Source organism: Trichomycterus rosablanca, chromosome 12 (genome assembly GCF_030014385.1).
Source record: "Trichomycterus rosablanca isolate fTriRos1 chromosome 12, fTriRos1.hap1, whole genome shotgun sequence".
Lineage (NCBI taxonomy): Eukaryota > Metazoa > Chordata > Actinopteri > Siluriformes > Trichomycteridae > Trichomycterus > Trichomycterus rosablanca.
This window is the reverse complement of record NC_085999.1, coordinates 35,222,962-35,241,652: the sequence shown is the minus strand read 5'-3', so window position 1 is coordinate 35,241,652 and position 18,691 is coordinate 35,222,962. Positions and strand designations below refer to the sequence as shown.

Genomic DNA, 18,691 nt, shown 5'->3' with positions numbered 1-18,691 from the left:
TCACAACAAACAGGATACACCTGAGCACAATGTGGAGTAACACAGGAAAGGGTCTGAATTCTTTTGTATACAAGAGATTTTATTCACATCTGTTGGTAAGAATGGGCTATGACGTGCATGTGTGTTGTGTGTGTGTGTGTGTGTCGTGTGTGTGTGTGTGACAGGATTGACAAACCTAAAGCTCTGTCTCTAATGCTGCACGCTGCCGACATTAGCCACCCAGCTAAAGGTTGGAACCTGCACTACCGCTGGACTCAGGCTTTGATGGAGGAGTTCTTCAGACAGGTACACACACACCAATGAACACTTTGTACACTATATGGTCAATAGTTAAGGACATCTGCCAATGAGCTTACTAAAACCATGGGCATTAATATAGTAACCCCCCACCCCCTTAATCATAGCTTAGGATTATTTCACTTTTTTTGGTACGTCCTCAGACTTTTGCCACAAAGTTGAAGGCATGTTAATTTTTATACAAAGCATTATTAGCTCATTATGTATCTATACTGGACTAGTAATTGGAAGATCCCTGGTTTAAGCCCCACCCCTGCCAGGTTGCCTCTGTTGGGCCCTTAAACAAGGCCCTTAACCCTCAATTGCTTGAATTATAGATGGTCAGAATTTGAATAGAAAATGCATAACATGAATTTGAAGCAGCTAATATTCCTTTATATAATTGATTCATTACACATGTTAGCAGTTGTTGTGGCTGTAACACACAAATCCATTAATAACAAGGTGTGTCCCAATACTTTAGTATGCAATTATGTGGACAATGTGACATTAATAAATTGGACATTCTGTGGCTCTCGATAAGACTTTCTTACAACTTATATTGTGCTGTACTTAAAAACCAGGGTGGTTTTTTTTCCCAGACTTGTATTACAGACATAAAACGTGCTACTCTAGCTTGTCGGCACGGTGGCTAAGTGGGTAGCACTGTCGCCTCACAGCAAGAAGGTCCTGGTCCTTTCCGTGTGGAGTTTGTATGTTCTCCCCGTGTCCATGTGGGTTTCCTCCGGGTGCTCCTGTTTCCTCACACATTCCAAAGACATGCAAGTGAGGTGAATTGGAGACAATAAATTGTCTATGACTGTGTTCGATATAACCTTGTATGAACTGATGAATCTTGAGTCATGAATGAGTCATGAATGTAACCAAAAGTGTAAAAAACGATGTTAAAATCCTAAATAAACAAATAAACTCTAGCTTGTTTTGGGGACATTCATAAAATTCTCATGAGTTTCTTGTGGTTGCCTGAAAAACCTCTCAAGCTTTCTCTACTTCAGTGTTGAAGAAACTTTTGGGTTGTTACTTGCCGGTGGGTTACGTAGCTAGTTTAGTTAACCTTGCCCTGTAACGTCTTTCCCATTGCTTCCCATCTTTATCTCATTTGTTTTTTTTCCTGAGCTTAGACGTCTTTCCTTTGCCTTTGTCTACACAGCAGCTGGCACAGTTGGTAGGACGCTCACGTTCAGCACGCTATCAGCGCTGTTTGAGCTCCAGTTCGGGCTGCTCATTTGTTTATTGCTTTGATCTTTATTTTCCCATTTTCGTCTTATTATTTTCTATCATTCTTGTTTCGTTTTGTTAGTTTCCTCCTTTCATTTATTACGTCTTTCTTTGTTCACTAGTTATGTTTTCAGCTCTTCGTTTCCTCTCATTATCTTCACAGAAACAGACTAGAAGATCTGCTGCCTCGTTTTAAAGCAACCACCCCCTTACAAATGAGAAATGATTCAGAATCAGACTAGTGCAGCTAGTGCATTTTGGGTAGTGATTTAATTGTGTGTATGATGATGTGATATGCGCAGCTGAAATGCAGACATGTTTGTGCACAGCTCAGATAGTGAGTGTTTTATTGTGATGAGCTATCAGAGACTATTAGCATCTGGTTCAGCTCGGGTAAAAGCTTTTCCTCAGTCCTGATGTTTGTGCATAGGTGGTCCTATTGGACCTCCCTGGTAATATTCTGATTCTATTTTTTTATTTAACTCAAGTGTGTGTGTGTGTGTGTGTGTGTGTGTTACAGGGTGATAAGGAAGCAGAATTGGGGTTGCCATTTTCTCCACTGTGTGATCGTAAAGCCACTATGATAGCACAGTCCCAAATTGGTATGTCTATTTTTATCTTCGTTTATGCCTATCTATCTATCTATCTATCTGTCTGTCTGTCTGTCTGTCTGTCTGTCTGTCTGTCTGTCTGTCTGTCTGTCTGTCTGTCTGTCTGTCAGTATGTATGTCTGTTTATCTGTCTTTTTATGTCTGCTTGTCTGCTAGTATGCCTATCTGTCTACCTGTATGTCTGTCTTTTTGCCTTTCTGCCTATCTGTACATGTGTCATTTTGCCTGTATGTCTGTCTGTCTACCTGTATGTCTGTTGTGTCTTTTTGCCTTTCTGTCTGCCTGTCTGTATTTCTGTGTGCTTGTATGTTTACCTTTTTGTATGTCTGCCTGTATGTCTGTTTGTCTGTCTGTTTGTCTGTCTGTCTGTCTGTTTGTCTGTATGTCCTTCTGTCTGCCTCTCTGCTTTGTTTGGTTCTCTTTTCCTCGTACACATGTTTACCATGCCTGTATAGGCTGTAGGTAGCTCTGTACTGCCACCATGAGGCTGTACTCACCCCGTACACATCATCAGTCAATGACTGTGTATCAATATATTCGTATTTACTTGTCTGTCATTCATGCTTTTGTTTTTACCTGCACTAGATTTCCAGTAATTTTGTGTCTCTTGTCCTGTCTCGTCTCCTGCAGGCTTTATTGACTTTATCGTGGAGCCGACATTCTCTGTGCTAGTGGACACCACAGAGAAGATCATCGCTCCTCTGATAGAGGAAACTTTAAAGTCAGGAGGCATGCACAGGTCAAGGTGAATTCCAAATCTACAACTATTCATTTATTTTCTTTTTTGTTTAACTGTCCGTCGATGTGAGACTCAGTTATGTAATAAACAGTGAGAATGAGAGACTATGGCATGTGCTGCTATAGGAGAATAAGTAACTACAGAGCAGTCTAAGACATGAACCATCTCAAAGTATCTTAAAATATCCTTCATCTTTACTAACAGCACACCATGGCACCATACCACATTTACCTACTTTTAGTTACATTTAATTGGGTTGAGCGTTTATAATAAATAATAAATAAACTAAATGGGCAAAAGTATTGGGACACCCCTGCTCAAACTGCATATCGTTTGAATCCTGGTGATGAAGAGAATGTGACACAGCACACCGTGCATCGAACCCTTCTGTGTACAGGGCTGTGTCAGTCACAGTGCCCTGCCCTCTGCCCACTGTCAAAAGCCCCTACAGTGGGGACGCAAGCATAGGAGCTGGACATTGGAAGATGGAATGGATGAGGGATGAATAGTCTGATACATTTTAATTTGACCAGGATCACGTAGTCGAGTATATGGGCATCACTTACTCGTGAAGAAAAGCACCAGGATGCACAGCAGGATGATCCACCGCATGCAATTAAAGGACCTGCTGTTAAAATCCTGTACCAGATACCACAGGACTCATTCAGATGTTTCATGTAGTCTATGTCACAGTGGTCAAAGCTGATTTAACAGTATATTAGGTGGGTGGTCCTAACGATTTTGCTAATCAGTATGCATTGAAGTAAACTGTGCAGTGTGTATTGAATGTAAATGAGCATCCCTTGAGTGGTCCTGTCAGGACTGTTTATGTCAATGGGGTTCTTTGACGGTTTGTTGGGTGTCTCTTGCGTGTCTGACGTTAACGTGAGGTCTTATTGTTTCACAGTTTAACAGCTCAAGGTTCAGCTGCTGTGGTCGAGTCCGTTCAGAGACACAGTGACCGAGACTCTGCGCTTAATGACTACTCACTCGCTGGCATTAACCTCAAACAGGTCCAATACACTCTGTCTGAAATCATCCAGAGCAACAAGGAGCGCTGGAAGGAACTCTCCGTTCAAGGTCTGTGTGTGATCAGAAGTGTATGGGAAGTATGGGACTACTGAGACCGTCTGCTATGTTATCTATAACTGTATGTGTGTATTCAGAGCTGATATTTACAGTGGTGTGAAAAAGTAATCGCTCCCTTTTCCTGATTGTATCTGTCACTGCACAATTTTAAAAACAATATTACACAAAGGGCACTGGGGTACAAAAACAGAGCACATTAAATCATTTAGGGATCTGTTGTTTATTAAGTCAATATCACCCCATGACTTTACATTTTCAGTATTTAGCAGACGCTTTTATCCAAAGCGACTTACAATACTGTGACAGTATATTGTCTAAGCAATTGAGGGTTAAGGGCCTTTCTCAAGGGCCCAACAGTTGCAACCTGGCAGTGGTGGGGCTTGAACCAGGGACCTTTCAATTACTAGTCCGGTACCTTAACCACTAGGCTACAACTGCCCTACTTTATTTAATAGTAGAGAAATGTTTCAGAATATAACTTAAGCTGAGTAGAATTTTTAGAATCAGAGATTACATTTACATTAGTAAAGTCTCATCATTTTATTTAATGGGGGTGGTACATTGGTGGGTAGCCTTACAGCAGAAGGGCCCTGGTTTGATTTCCCAGCTGGGTGGTTAGAGTCCTTTCTGTGTGCAGTTTGTGTCTGCGTGGGATTCCTCTGAGTGCTCTGGTTTCCTCCCACAGTCAAAAAGACATGCAGTTAGGTTAATTGGAGCTACTAAAAATTGCCCTGTGAGGGACTGACGACCTGTCCAGGGTGACCAGGATAAAATGTTGGTATGAATAAATAAATGATGTATTGAATGCTTCTCAGATAAAAATCTCATAGTGCTGCAGATTTTGCAGATTCTGAAACAATGAAATAATTTCTGCTCTCTTGTGTGAATTTCTGTTCCTCAGAATTGGCCAGTAAGGAGCGTGAGCAGTGCGAAACTTCACCCCGTAAACCCGACGTCACTTTGACTCGCAAAGACTCCGAGTCAAAGTCCCTTAGTGACATGAACAACACCGACTCCCTCCACTCCTCACAGGACTCTCTAGAGCAGAGCACTGCCTCTCACAGCGCCGATCCGGGCGATGCCAGTCCCGACGCCAGTCCAGACGCCAGTCCTCACACTCATCGACCATTACCATGGAATGGCAAAACGGCCTGAACGACGGAGCTCTCCACAGATCAAGCATCCTCTACACTGTGTGTGTACTGTGGTAGAAATCCCATAAACCTCTATGGGTGATGTATATAGCACTGTGCCCATCCTATTATACCGCTCGCTACTGTTTCCTCACCAGTTCCGGAGTGAGATGATTTACACTGATATTTCCATGACAGCAACCGTCGTCATAGAGACGCTAGGATGCTGAGTTGTCATGGCAACTTTGCAAGGACATGAAGCTCGGCCAGGAGCACCGAGAAATGCAAGCCTCTTCACCCTGCACCCTTTTTGATTCAGTTCTTTACTTTTGTAAATGGGCTTTGTTTTTTTGTTTGTTTTCCAGTCATTTGTATGGTTATTTATTAAAGATCGCTTCGCTTCCTTTAATCCAAACTCTGTTTCTTTCAGACTTTATTAATTCAGTCATGCTATCGAATCATAATTGCACTGCAGAAAGAAACATCTGTATCAGGGCAGGCTTGGAAATTTGATCATATTTGCACCTGTTCCTTTTCTGTGACCCATTGGAACATCCTCACTTTAAAAAGAGTAAGTTCACTAATTTGGGTTCTTGGTGTGTTTTCTAAAAATTGCTAATGAACCACAGAGTAAACTAAGTGATTTGTTGGTTCTATAACATCATTTATCTTTTTAATTAGAATTTTTTTTATGCATTTTCCTTCCAATTTTTTCTTTTTTGAATTTTCTATTTTTCCCCCAATTTTTTCTCCCCCCCATATCTAGTCGTGTCCAATTACCCTGATTGCGTCCGCTATACTGACTCGACCTTTCACCGCTGACTGAGGACGCCTCTCAACTGACATACGTCCCCTCTGGCACGTACAGTCAGTACAGACTACATTTCTCACCTGCACGAGTCAAGTTCATACACTGACGGGCACTGTGTACGGAGGGCAACACCCCCATCATCATTATTCCTGATTGCATTCGAGGAGGGTATATTTTCTGCTCACGCCTCCTCCAACCCATGCGCAGTTCTTAGTGGACATCTTCTTTTCGCCCATGCATTCTGCACAGGCGCCTCTATCTGCTAATCAGGGTCTTTGCACAGTGTTTGAAGACGCCACCCATATAGTCCGGCCATCCCACCCTAGCAGATACGGTGGCCAATTAGTGTCTGCTGCAGGCACTGCCAATTATGCTCGCTGGATGGCGCCCAGCGGACCGGTGGCAACTCCGAATTTCAAACCAAGGAGTTCAGAATCTCGGCACTGGTGTGCTAGCAGAATATCCCCGGAATGCACCACCTGGGCGCTGTGTAACAGTTTTCGGTGTGTTTTCAAAAAATTTATTAGTTCTATAACACCATTTATCTTTGTAACATGGCCTCAACCTTTTATTATGTGGTTGTAAACTGCATATGGAACAGTTGTCTCGTTGCCCAGATTGGTAATTAGCAAAAACAAACCTGCTATGAATTAAATATTTAAAAACACAGTAATATCACAGCGTTCCTGCTCACAGCCAAGCAAGCTTTACATTACTTCGGGCCCAGAGGCTGTCATGCCAGAATGTACCTTCAGCTTTAAAATTGACACCTTGGGTTAAGTTTGTAGACAAATCTTCGGGATGAGAGTTCTGTGGTCAGATGAAACCAAAAGTTCAGAGGAGAAAAGGTGAGGCTCTCACATTCCACATCACTGAACCTACTGTGAAACACGGTGCTGGTAGTATTATGGTTTGAGGCTGTTTTGCTTCAGGTGGAACTGGTGCATTGTCTATAATAATGGTGCAAGTGTATAATAATAAAGCCAAACCAAGATAAAAAATAGGAGGTTTGCATCGAGTATCTTATAACTGACTACTAAACAAGATGCTGTTGAGTTTATTTTTGAAACAGACATTTGAAAAAGTGAATATATTTGAAATGCTTCACATCATAGGTAGTTTTCATTACAAATGTAAGAAAAATAGGGAAAAACCTTTTATAGATCAGTAAATACATAAAAATGATAGGACAACTAGTTGTAAATTCATAACAATAAATTGTACAAACAATTCCATAAAATATATCATTTAAAAATTTTTGAAACTGTTTTCCCATTTATTTTAGGAATAATTTCAGCTTTTTCTCAGTTGTATAAAAATACACATAAAGAAAATCCTTCATTAAATGAATAAATTCAAATCACAAAGAAAGTACAAAGTTTGTTGGGAATCAGGTAGTTTTGGGTCATTAACTTGTACAAGAAATAAGGAAGGCCGGCTTTAAACAACTATCCATGTTTGCACTTGTGTCGGCCAGGATTTTGGTGACACTAATAGCCATCAGGATTTATTAATGCACAATGACTAACAATATATTTTTAACATCCTGCTACTAAATCAAATCAGTATTTAAAGTGTCATTTGTAGGTTCTTGTAAAACGGGGGCATAATGTCATTAATGCAAAACAGCTGCAGCAGTTATTCCAGTTTGTGGTGAAACATCGAAGTGTGAGCTTAGTGTGAGTAAGCAAGTGAGTGCGTCTTTAGATTCAGGAAAACAATAGTGTGTCACATCAGATGTGCAACGCTGGTGTGATGTTACTGCTACTCTAATTACAACATTGGTGTGAGGTCACATGCCCAAATTTTTACAGATTCACAGCTTGGGGTAATTCTCACTCACTGTCTTAACCGCTTATCCAATTAGGGTTGGGGGGAGGGGGGTGCTTTTCAATGGGTGCAAGGCACACAGTAACACCCTGGACGGGGCACCAGTCCATCGCAGGGCAGACACACACACACACACATACACACACCCATTCACCTATAGGGCAATTCAGTGTCTCCAATTAACCTGACTTCATGGACCTTCTTGCTGTGAGGCGACGGTGCTACCCACTGAGCCACCGAGCCGCCCCGGGGCATTTCTGAAAAGACAATTTAACATACCTGCTTGTTGTTAAAAGAATAAGGCTGTACAGCACCATAATTTCCTTCTGTGTCAATATGCCTCTTAGTTTTGATCATTAGCATTGGAAATGTATCTGTTTAGCTGTTTTTATATGTTGTCTGACATGTTTGAGGACATGCTGGTGCAGATTAAAAGGCAAGAAAGAAAACATCAGTCTCATCTCAATACAAAAACAGCCAAAGGTGAAAAATAACCATGTCCATTATACTATTATACTAATGCATATATTACATACCATTAGCACAAGTCCAGGCATCTGTGTATACATCAAAGGTACTACAGCTAATTCTATTTCACCCTGCATACAAGCTTTATTTACATGCCCAACAGAACTGAATTATAACACTGTTGTCAGTAATAAACTAAGTATGTGTATGAACCTAAATACACTCAGCTCAACATATTTAAAAAGCAAAACAGCCTTCTATTTAAATATTTATTCATTCATTTTATTTTCATTTTCATGTTTTATCACTGATTTATCCTGGTCTGGGTCGTGTTGGCTCGGATTTTTCTGAAATCACTGGGTCAGATGCAATAACAGACAGACTTGGACAGGACGGCAAACCATTAACCCAAACATAGCCAGTCAGGTCTGTAAAACCGGTGAGAATTTGAACCCCGGGTGTCAGTGGTAGTGGGTTAGCATAATTTACTGGCCTAATTAGTATTTTTATCTATTTTAACCCAAATTGCTTAAAATGTAAAATATTTGTGGGATTATTAACATTTATGTCTCAGCAAACTTTGTTACACAAAATATAACATTACTTCACTTTTACAGTCGCTTAATTGCTGTACAGCTGTCTGACGTGTAGATGGTGTTAAAAAAGGTAAGAGCAATACAGATAAAATACAGCATCTAGCATCTAAGGTACTGTTTTTATATTAGCCTTTCTACATTATAACTCTACTGTTTTGATGTAGCATCAAGTTCCCCAATTTAAAATCTTAAAAAGAGAAAAATACTAAAACGTCAAGATGGAAAATAAAAAGAAATCTAAGAGTTAATATACATCATAGCAAATTTTAAAACTTATTACACCCTGTGAGGAGTTGTAAGACAGGCACTGTTTTTTGGCATCAGAAAGATTAGTTTTACTTCTTCTGTGTTTCTCCATCCTCACAGAAGTTCTCCTCCTCCTCCTCCTCCTCCTCCTCCATCTGACTATTTATCTTCACTCCTGCAGAAGAGAGAAAGAGCTCATATTGTAGATGTTTAAGTCTTTAAACTCAGAAAACTCAAACACTCAAGAAATGCCCCAAAAAGGTAACATGTAAATTATTGATACCTGCATGAAAACAAACAGTGAATCCCTAAAAATGAAAGTATTCCTAAAAAAAATCTAAAATTTCAAGATTAGTTTTCTTACTACACATGGTGTAGATGTCAGCGGCAGTGGGGGCAGTGGTAGCCTGGTGGGTAAATCTTTGGGCTATCAATTAAAAGGTTGAGAGTTCAAATCCCAGCTCTGCCATGCAGCCACTGTTGGGCCACTGAGCAAGGCCCTTAAACCTCTCAGCTCTGACCCCAGCTTCCAAACAAGCTGAGATATGTGGAAAAAGAATTCCTTTATACTGTATACACCAATCAGGCATAACATTAAAACCACCTCCCTGTTTCTACCCTCACTGTCCATTTTATCAGCGCTATTTTTCATATTATTTAGGTGGTGGATCATTCTCAGCACTGCAGTGACACTGACATGGTGGTGGTGTGTTAGTGTGTGTTGTGCTGGTATGAGTGGATAAGACACAGCAGCGCTGATGGAGTTTTTAAACACCTCATTGTCACTGCTGGACTGAGAATAGTCCACCAACCAAAAATATCCAGCCAACAGCACCCCGTGGGCAGCGTCCTGTGACCACTGATGAAGGTCTAGAAGATGACCAACTCAAACAGCAGCAATAGATGAGCGATCGTCTCTGACCTTACATCTACAAGGTGGACCAACTAGGTATGAGTGTCTAATAGAGTGGACAGTGAATCAGCGCTGCTGTGTCTGATCCACTCATACCAGCACAACACACACCATGCCAGTGTCACTGAAGTGCTGAGAATGATCCACCACCCAAATAATACCTATTCTGTGGTGGTCCTGTGGGGGTCCTGATCATTGAAAAACAGCATGAAAGCAGGCTAAAAAGGTATGTAGAGAAACAGATGGACTACAGTCAGTAATTGCAGAACTACAAAGTGCTTCTATATGGTAAGTGGAGCTGATAAAATGGACAGTGAGTGTAGAAACAAGGAGGTGGGTTTAATGTTATGGCTGATCTGTGTATGTATATATGACAAATAAAGGCATTTTGTTCTACTGTATTAAAGATAATTAGATTTTAGGGCACGTTGAACATGAAGACTTACATGTGTGTTAATTATAGTGCAATAGCGCCATCTGTAGGTTTCTACCAACTTTACAATCTCTCTTGGAATCATGGCTGCAGGTTGTTCAGATTTCGTCAGTGATATGTTCAACAAACTCATATTCAGGTAGATTCAGGATCTGTCATGATTTGGGAATTATTTTCACCCCTGAGTGAAAGGCTTGTATGTGTGTGTGTGTGTGTATGTGTGTGTGCGTGTGTGTGCGCGTGTGCGCGTGTGTGAGTTCATACTTGTTTTGATCATCTGATCCAGTGAGTCTTTGTCGGTGGTCTCCTCAGACAGTGTGTCCAGGTGGGAGTGGGAGAGTTTTGATGTGTTAGGACTGTCCTCCTGACTGGACCTCTGTGTGCTGGAGTGATCTTTACCTGCAGGAGTGCACACAACAATATAAAACCCAAATACACACCAGCACACACATCAGACCTGGTGAGGACTTCTGAAAGCCTGGTTTTCCCTTCTACACCCTAATCTCTTATATGACCTTATAAATGAACAGGTACAGAAAGTATGTGGACTGAGTTTTGATCTCGTTTTACAGTAAGTGTGGTTATTTATTGCTGATGTGAAGTTGCTGTGACTGAAATTTATACTCACACGTATGAAACACATGAATGCAATAATGTAGAGAGTAATCTTATTTGTCATACACACAAAATCAGCACAAACAAGTACTTAAATACACTCACATTATTATTATTATTATTATTATTATTATTATTATTAGTAGTAGTAGTAGTAGTAGTAGTAGTAGTAGTAGTAGTAGTAAGAATAACGTGAGCTGGTGTGGTGTAATGGTAAGAGCAGTTCTGGAGGTACAACCCCCAAACTGAGCTCACAAATACAGAAGCTGCATGGTGCATCAGTGCACCCCTTGTTACTGTCCCAAGTCAGATAGATATTCAGACTAATGATCAGCTGTGGAAGCAGCCGAAAGTAATCATTAATATCAGGAAGAATAACCAGAACAAGATAAATAAATATAGGTGCATTAACAACACTCAGATATAATTAATTAAGTAAATATTCTCATGCTAAAATAAAAGCAGCTAATTATTTTTGGCTGCTCTTGTATTTAGGGAACACCTCAGTATACAGTACATATACATATAGTACTTAATTTAAACTTCTACTGTTTAAATGAATTGAGTAAAATTACATCTACTCAAAATGTTACAGCCCATTTAAACACTGCACTTGTTACACTTGTCTGACGTGGTTAATGCATGTAAAACATCATCTGAAATTCAGCCCCACATTTAAATAATAAAAAATAAAGACATTAAATTACCCATTTATTAAAACTACTGTTTTTAAAGAAAAAAAACTCAAGTACAAACCAGTTACAGTCTATTTAAACAATGTACTTGTTACACTTGGCTGACGAGAAGGTCCTGGGTTCGATCCCCAGGTGGGGCGGTCCGGGTCCTTTCTGTGTGGAGTTTGCATGTTCTCCCCATGTCTGCTCCGGTTTCCTCCCACAGTCCAAAGACGTGCAAGTGAGGTGAATTGGAGATACAAAACTGTCCATGACTGTGTTTGATATAACCTTGTGAACTGATGAATCTTGTGTAAGAAATAACTACCGTTCCTGTCATGAATGTAACCAAAGTGTAAAACATGACGTTAAAATCCTAATAAACAAACAATCAAACAAACAATACTTAATTTACACTTCTACTGTTTAAGTGATTTAAACACTGCACTTGTTACACTTGGCGGACGTGGTAAATGCATGTAAAACATCATCTGAAATTCAGCCACACAAAAAAAAAATTTACCCACTATTAAAACTACTCTTTTAAATACAGAAAGAAATTTAAAGCAATACAAAAGTATATATATAAAAACTATAGTATAAAATGGAAAGTGTAGAAATGGTAAAAATCTGATTTAATTGTAGACGACTGTAAGAAACATCACACACGGCAACATTTTCCATTTCAAGCTTGAAAAATCAACTTTATTTTTTCTTTCTTTTCTTTCTGTTACAGAAATAAATGAAAGTTTTGACTGCAGAAAGGTCATTACTGATCATAATGGAGCTGAAATTCCTCCACAGTGATGAGCAAGACGAATATCAACCAAGTGGTGCAACGATTAAGAGGGCAACGAATTTTTTACAAGTGTGGTGTGGACGATCAATGTTCATCTCTCTCTCTCTCTCTCTCTCTCTCTCTCTCTCTCTCTCTCTGTAGATGTTTTGTGTTCATTTATTTTTGTTTATTTTATTTTTTCAGACTTTTAGCTGCTCACAAGCCAGGTTAAATTTCTTATTATTATGCTTTAAACTGTGTTGAGTTATAAACTGGGCTCACTTGGCATAATCAGAATAGACGTGGTAAACAATTCTGAAGTTGCACAATAACTGAGGTAAAAAAAAAAAAAGTATTTCTGAACTGTATTACTGTATGAAAATCCTTCTCGGAAGTCGGTAGCAGATTCTATGACCTAACAAATGATATTTAGCTGTTCAGTTATCACACCTCAGTCTTTTAAAGTACATATTAAAGGAAACCATACTTTCTTCTGTATGTACAGGTACAGGCTGTACAGTTCAGAACAGGCATATTGAGAATCCTCAAACTCAAACGAGAGAAAACCTTGAATACTGGCTGGAAAAGGACAGCAAAGGACGAGCATACAGTATATACAGAAAGAGATTTGTAGAAAGAAGAATTGTATACAACAGTTGAAAGGAAGGAAATATACAGCTCAGAGGATTCGTGGAGAAGGTTATCGTGAAATAGCTGAAGGACTGGACGCGATTTTCTGCCGACACGCCGAAGTCTCTGATGACTCGCCTGCATCTGAACACATCAAAATAAGAACCGAAAAAATATAATATAAAAGAATGATAATGGGGGAAAGGAAGAAGAACAGAGAGAAGAAAGATTTATTAGTAAAGCCAGAAGCTTCTGGAAGGAATTCAGACCAAACTGAGAGTCATTTATTCAGAAGATTTTATTTAACTGTGACAAGAGTTTGGGGAGGGCCCTATCCTGTTCCGCATGACCGAGACACAGTTTAACGTGTTTGATGTTGAGGAATTCCAGTGGCCTCAACATGATCGTTTACATTTATGGCATTTTGTGGAATGATGCACAAGTGCGTCTGAATATACGAGGGGTCTTCAAAAAGAGTCCACACTTTTATATTTTGGTTGGAAGTGGTGAGGGTGGGAGGAGATGTAATCGGTCTTGTCTGAGAGACTGAGAGACGCTTATAGTCTGGATTTAGCTCCATCTGATTTCCACCTTTTTGGACGCTCAAAGACGCTTTAAGGGGAAGAAGATTTTCATGTGATGATGATGTGAACGCAGCCAAAAACATTTTTTGCTGATGGCATTAAAAAATTGGTACGATGTTCAGAAAAATGTATCAGAAGGTGACGATGTAGAAAAGTGATGTCATTTGTTTTTGAAATTGAAACTGTGAGCAATTAACAAAAGCCCTTTAATCTAAAAAAATAAAAACAAAACCCTCTGTTTTGTGTCTCTGCATTCTTTGCTTTTGAATCACACTTTGTGAGGCGTTTTCTTTCCGTATAATCAGTTTAACTACTATTAATAAACAGTAAGAATCAGCTGTTTGAAATTGTAATTGTAGTTTATTTTAATAAATGTAAAGTCATATATTTGGTAATGGACTCAAATTAGTCAAAATTGATACATATAGAGTAATAAAAAAAGTTTATTTTTAATGACTTTTTAATTCAGACTGATAATAATGGTAATTAATTTCGCCCTGGCTCTGGCCTCCACTTACCCCCCTCCTCACTGCTCCCTGCCTGTCCATCACTACTGACAAAAGACTCTGAACGGCTGTGATTGGTCCACTGAGCCATGTCATCGTGGTGATGCTGTGATGTGACTGGACTGGGCGTGTCTGGGCTGTCACAGTGCACAGCATCTGTCTGTTCCTGTCTCTGAAAGTGCTGCTCCACCACCAACTGCAGTTCTGTACTCCACACACACACACATAAACATACAGTACATATACACAACACAGTGCTACTGACCGAGCATCCAAGCACTGTCCTGCATGTAATATTAAAAATTAAATATTACATTTGTGGTCACACTTGAATCTGACATGTATGTAAGAGCTACTGCACTGGTACCTCACACTACATGTGTGAGAACAAAGATTTGAAATGGTTAAAGTATAGTGATAATAGGACAACATAAATCAATTAAGAACGTAAATCAAAGTAAAGAAAGGTGAAGGACAAAGTAATACAATAAGGCATTTGAACATCAGGATGGCATTTCAGCGTCCACAAACTTATAAATATATAAATACAACTAAAAGTGTAAAACATGACGTAAATTTTTTTTTTTACTGATTTTACTATTCGAAGTGGTTGCTATAACACTTATGCAGGTCCAGGTACTAACTTCCTTATCACCTAAACCTCTAAAATAACAAGGCAGTTTGTTTACTGGCTAATGCTGTGCAGCACTACATTTAAGTTTCTCCTGAGGTAGAATCTCAGATTTCAGCCAGTTAATGGAGTTTTCAGATGCTCCACTATAGCTGTTAATCAGATCATGCACCTCTGAGAGGAGGACGATGGATTCTTTATGAACAGTAATATATCATCAGAGTAGAGATTGCTTCTCTGGTGCTCTGATTTCCATGTTTCTATAAAAAAGTAGAACAAGGAGGGGGTAAGGTGCACTTCTAGCACCTCTCTCTCTAGGTCCATTTATAGTAGGCTATAATAATCCAGGAAATGAAGTTTCCAAATAATCCTACTCATCATACCAAAATGCACCACAGAGCGCCACAGGAAGTCTTTTCTACCTGTGGCCATCAAACTCTATAATTCCTCCCTTAATGTGTGAATGGTTTATCTGTGTAATATTCAGTATTAATATGTGCAATAATAATAACGTAAGCATTTTAATTATTTAATTGTGTGCATATAACTTTTAACTTTAACTTTAAATTTTTCTTCTTTTTTCTTTGTTTTAAGAGAGTAGAGTGTTTATTATTTTTACATAAATGGGTGCTACTGTAAAAAACTGCAATTTCCCTCTGGGATCAATAAAGTATTCTGATTCTGATTCTTCAGAACCCTGAATATGTTTTCATTTATCAGATTAATATGTTTTGTTGGAATAATTATTGACCTTATAATGAAGATATTACCCGGGCATTGACCAACACATTTTTTTAAAATATGTAAAGGATCTACTAGCACAAAAGCAGTCTAATGAAGATGTGATTTAATAACCTGTCACCAAGACTTTACTCAGTTCACACATTAGACTCAACAGATGTGCCTTACAGTAGCATCAACTAGGCTTCAAGTCAATCAAAACATAAGTCCAATTAAAAAAGCACAATATGGCCAAAAGTATGTGGACACCCCTGCTAATGAATAAGTTTATGTTTTAGCCATAGCCATTGCATCTAACAGGCACAATTGGCTGTATCTGAGGGGGGAGGATTAATGGGGTTCCTCAATGCAGCTGCAGGATTGTGACCTCTACTGTCTGATCTAGGCATGGGCACATGTCTGTGTAGTACATGATCATGATAGCTCTCTGTGGGGGCCCACCACAGCCAGGGTAAGAGGGGGTGCATGCTAGTCTGTGGCTCTTCTCTGCCAGAGTAAATAAGTTGTGACAGTGTTTACCACAGTGTTACATCATCTTTTGTTCGAAAACTGAGATTCTAATTGTTGCAGCTTTGTGGATTGCTTCAAGACTTAAGCTGGTCAACAGTCAGTGATCACCGCTGTCTGATTCTCCTCTTCATGATGTGCCATACATTTTCAAAAGAAGACAGATCTGGACTGCAGACTGCCCAGTCAAGCACACACTCTGACCACTATGCAGGCTAGCACTGCAGCACCAGGACTGAATGAGTGTGTGTGGTGCTGCTGACTCTTTCTTCATCAGAGTGTTTTGCCATGCTCAGCTCGCCTGCCCACTTAAGTCCAGCTCTCTGGAATGATGCATCTGCATCCATGGATCGATAAGTCAGCCTAATGTGGATTAGTACGTCCATTCCAGGAAATGACTCGGTCCTGCCCCTTCCTCCGTCCACTTGACTGCCTGAACCCTCCTGTTCTCTTCATTATGTTCTGTATCACTAATAAACCTGACCAACTCCATCAAAAGTTTTAAAGTCCTTTTTTAAGCTTAAAGATTCTCCTGACGGCAGGTGTGTTGGCACAGGTTTCAGACGGTAAACAAATGAGTTCTGGTACACAACTGTTACTAAAAGGTTATTAATTATATTTCTATATAATTATTCATTGATTAAATTGTCTGTAGACTTAAGTGAAGTTTATTTATATAGAGCTTAATATAACGGACATCGTTTCAAGGACGAAACTTCTCTAGTGAGCAGCAGAGGGTAACAGTGGCAGACTTTATGAATATTACAAGAAAGGACCCTTGAGAGGAACCAGACCAAGTTATTTTAGCTTTTTAAAATAATCTACATTGGTGGAATCCATCACTGAGCCCCTGTTTAGTTAGATATTTACCAAATAAAATATAACAACAGGGCATCACGGTGGCTCGGTGGGAAGCACTGTCGCCTCACAGCAAGGAGGTCCTGGGTTCCATCCCTAGGCGGGGTGGTTGGGGTCCTTTTTACTCCGGGAGCTCTGGTTTCCTCTTACAGTCCAAAAACATGCAGTCAGGTTAATTGGAGACACTGAATTGCCCTATAGGTAAATGTATGTGTGTGTTTGCGCCCTGTCCAGGGTGTTACTGTGTGTTTTGCACACATTGAAAAGCTGGGATAGGCTCCAGCACCGCCCCACGACCCTAATTGGATGAGCGGTTAAGTGAGTGAGTATAACAACAACAACTGAGCCATGAGCTTGTTTTTTCAATCTAATCTTTACCCCACTTCAACTTTCCTGCTGTCTGCACGATCCCTGGGCTCCCACTTACACACTGCATCTATTCACCCAGTGTTGGAGTCTCACAGATAGCTGTATCACATACAGAGAGACACGCTTTACACCATCACTAATGCAGGTGCCTCAACTGACAGCAGAGGTCAAAATTGTACAGTGGCAATGGAACCTGTTCAGTGCTTCCTCCCTCAGGCACAGTCAGTTAGACCTGTTTGAAAGCCTGATCAGGGCTTTGAATTTGAAAGCTTGAGATCTCAACGCAGGTGGTTTAGTGCATTAGTCCACAGCACCACCCGAGCAACTAACTTCTTTTGATGTTGTAATGATGTTGTGATGATGTTGTGATGGGGCAGGTCATGCCATGCAAGAGGCAGGTCAGGTGAAGCCCTACACCTGTAAGCTTGTGTTTCAATTCAAGAGCTTGTGAAACCATGCAATTTTAGGAAGGGGGGGGGGGGTCTCTACAACACTCAGTTATGAAATTCCTCTTAGATTTATTTCAGTTAGATTTTTTAAAGTTTAAAATGCTGAATAGAAAAGCTGAAAATCTTTATGCCAGATTCAACTTTAAGGAAAGTGTTGGTGTAATACAATACCTATCACTATCCTATCAGTATCAAAATGAAATATAAATGAGGGAAAATGTGCTCATAAAAATAAAAAAGATGGAGGAATGAGCAGATAAACATCACACAGCAGGAAAGTGCTGCTCAGTGCATTCATGGCAACAGTTCAATGCCAGATTGCAGACGGTGCAGAAAACAAAACACATGGAGTGTTGCTGCTATTTCCTTGGCATTGTGTGTATAGGTATGGCAGATGGTTTGGCATGATATGGATGTGTACTTCTCCAAATGTGTTTTTATTTAGGAATTACTGTGTGTTCTGGTCTGTAGGAACCTTTATCATCAATGAGCACAGAGACAACAAAGCTGCCTGGTTCTTTTGTGGAAATAAATGAAATCTAACATGAGGTGAAATAAATTGTTCATTATAAATAAAATGGTTGAAAAAGCAAAACGAGATCTGTGGTCTACATGACAGTATGAACTGATCTCTAGAGGAGATGATGTACTAGAAACAGTAGAAACTTGCAGTTTAGATGTTTTTGCAAGATCAGGATGGGACTGTAAGATTGATGCGATAAAAACTCCTCTATTTAAGTGAGGTTAAATTAGGTAAAACCAGTTTATCTGTGGCAAAATAGTCATTAATTCTAGATCGCTTATTGTTGAGCAATTATTTTTCATTAATTTAGGATACTTAAAACACAAAACCAATAAATTCTGCTGCAGAAGAAATCTATCCTCTGAGCACCACTTCACTATTTAGTCTTCAGATGGGCAGGTCTTGGTAGTTAGGAAAAACCCTCCTGACAAACCTATAGCAC

General features: G+C 39.7%; 2 protein-coding genes across 4 annotated transcripts in view; one reads left to right on the top strand and one right to left on the bottom strand.

Moving 5' to 3' along the window:
• pde1a (phosphodiesterase 1A, calmodulin-dependent) overlaps window positions 1-5,502 on the top strand; it is a 46,516-nt gene extending 41,014 nt beyond the window's left edge. For both annotated transcript variants that reach the window (XM_063005397.1, XM_063005398.1), the window contains 5 exons: window positions 165-285; window positions 2,036-2,117; window positions 2,757-2,871; window positions 3,773-3,945; window positions 4,856-5,502. In XM_063005397.1, coding sequence (XP_062861467.1) covers window positions 165-285; window positions 2,036-2,117; window positions 2,757-2,871; window positions 3,773-3,945; window positions 4,856-5,109 — 745 coding nt within the window. In that variant the 3' untranslated portion in view covers window positions 5,110-5,502. The remainder of the gene's footprint in view (window positions 1-164; window positions 286-2,035; window positions 2,118-2,756; window positions 2,872-3,772; window positions 3,946-4,855) is intronic.
• A 2,949-nt stretch (window positions 5,503-8,451) lies between these two features.
• The window catches only part of ppp1r1c (protein phosphatase 1, regulatory (inhibitor) subunit 1C), a 29,684-nt gene continuing 19,444 nt past the window's right edge, over window positions 8,452-18,691 (bottom strand). The window contains exons 5-7 of one of the 2 annotated variants that reach the window (XM_063006151.1): window positions 14,184-14,375; window positions 10,649-10,783; window positions 8,452-9,213 (exon numbers count right to left, since the gene is read on the bottom strand). In XM_063006151.1, coding sequence (XP_062862221.1) covers window positions 9,128-9,213; window positions 10,649-10,783; window positions 14,184-14,375 — 413 coding nt within the window. In that variant the 3' untranslated portion in view covers window positions 8,452-9,127. The remainder of the gene's footprint in view (window positions 9,214-10,648; window positions 10,784-14,183; window positions 14,376-18,691) is intronic. The other variant, XM_063006150.1, reaches the window with a different exon arrangement.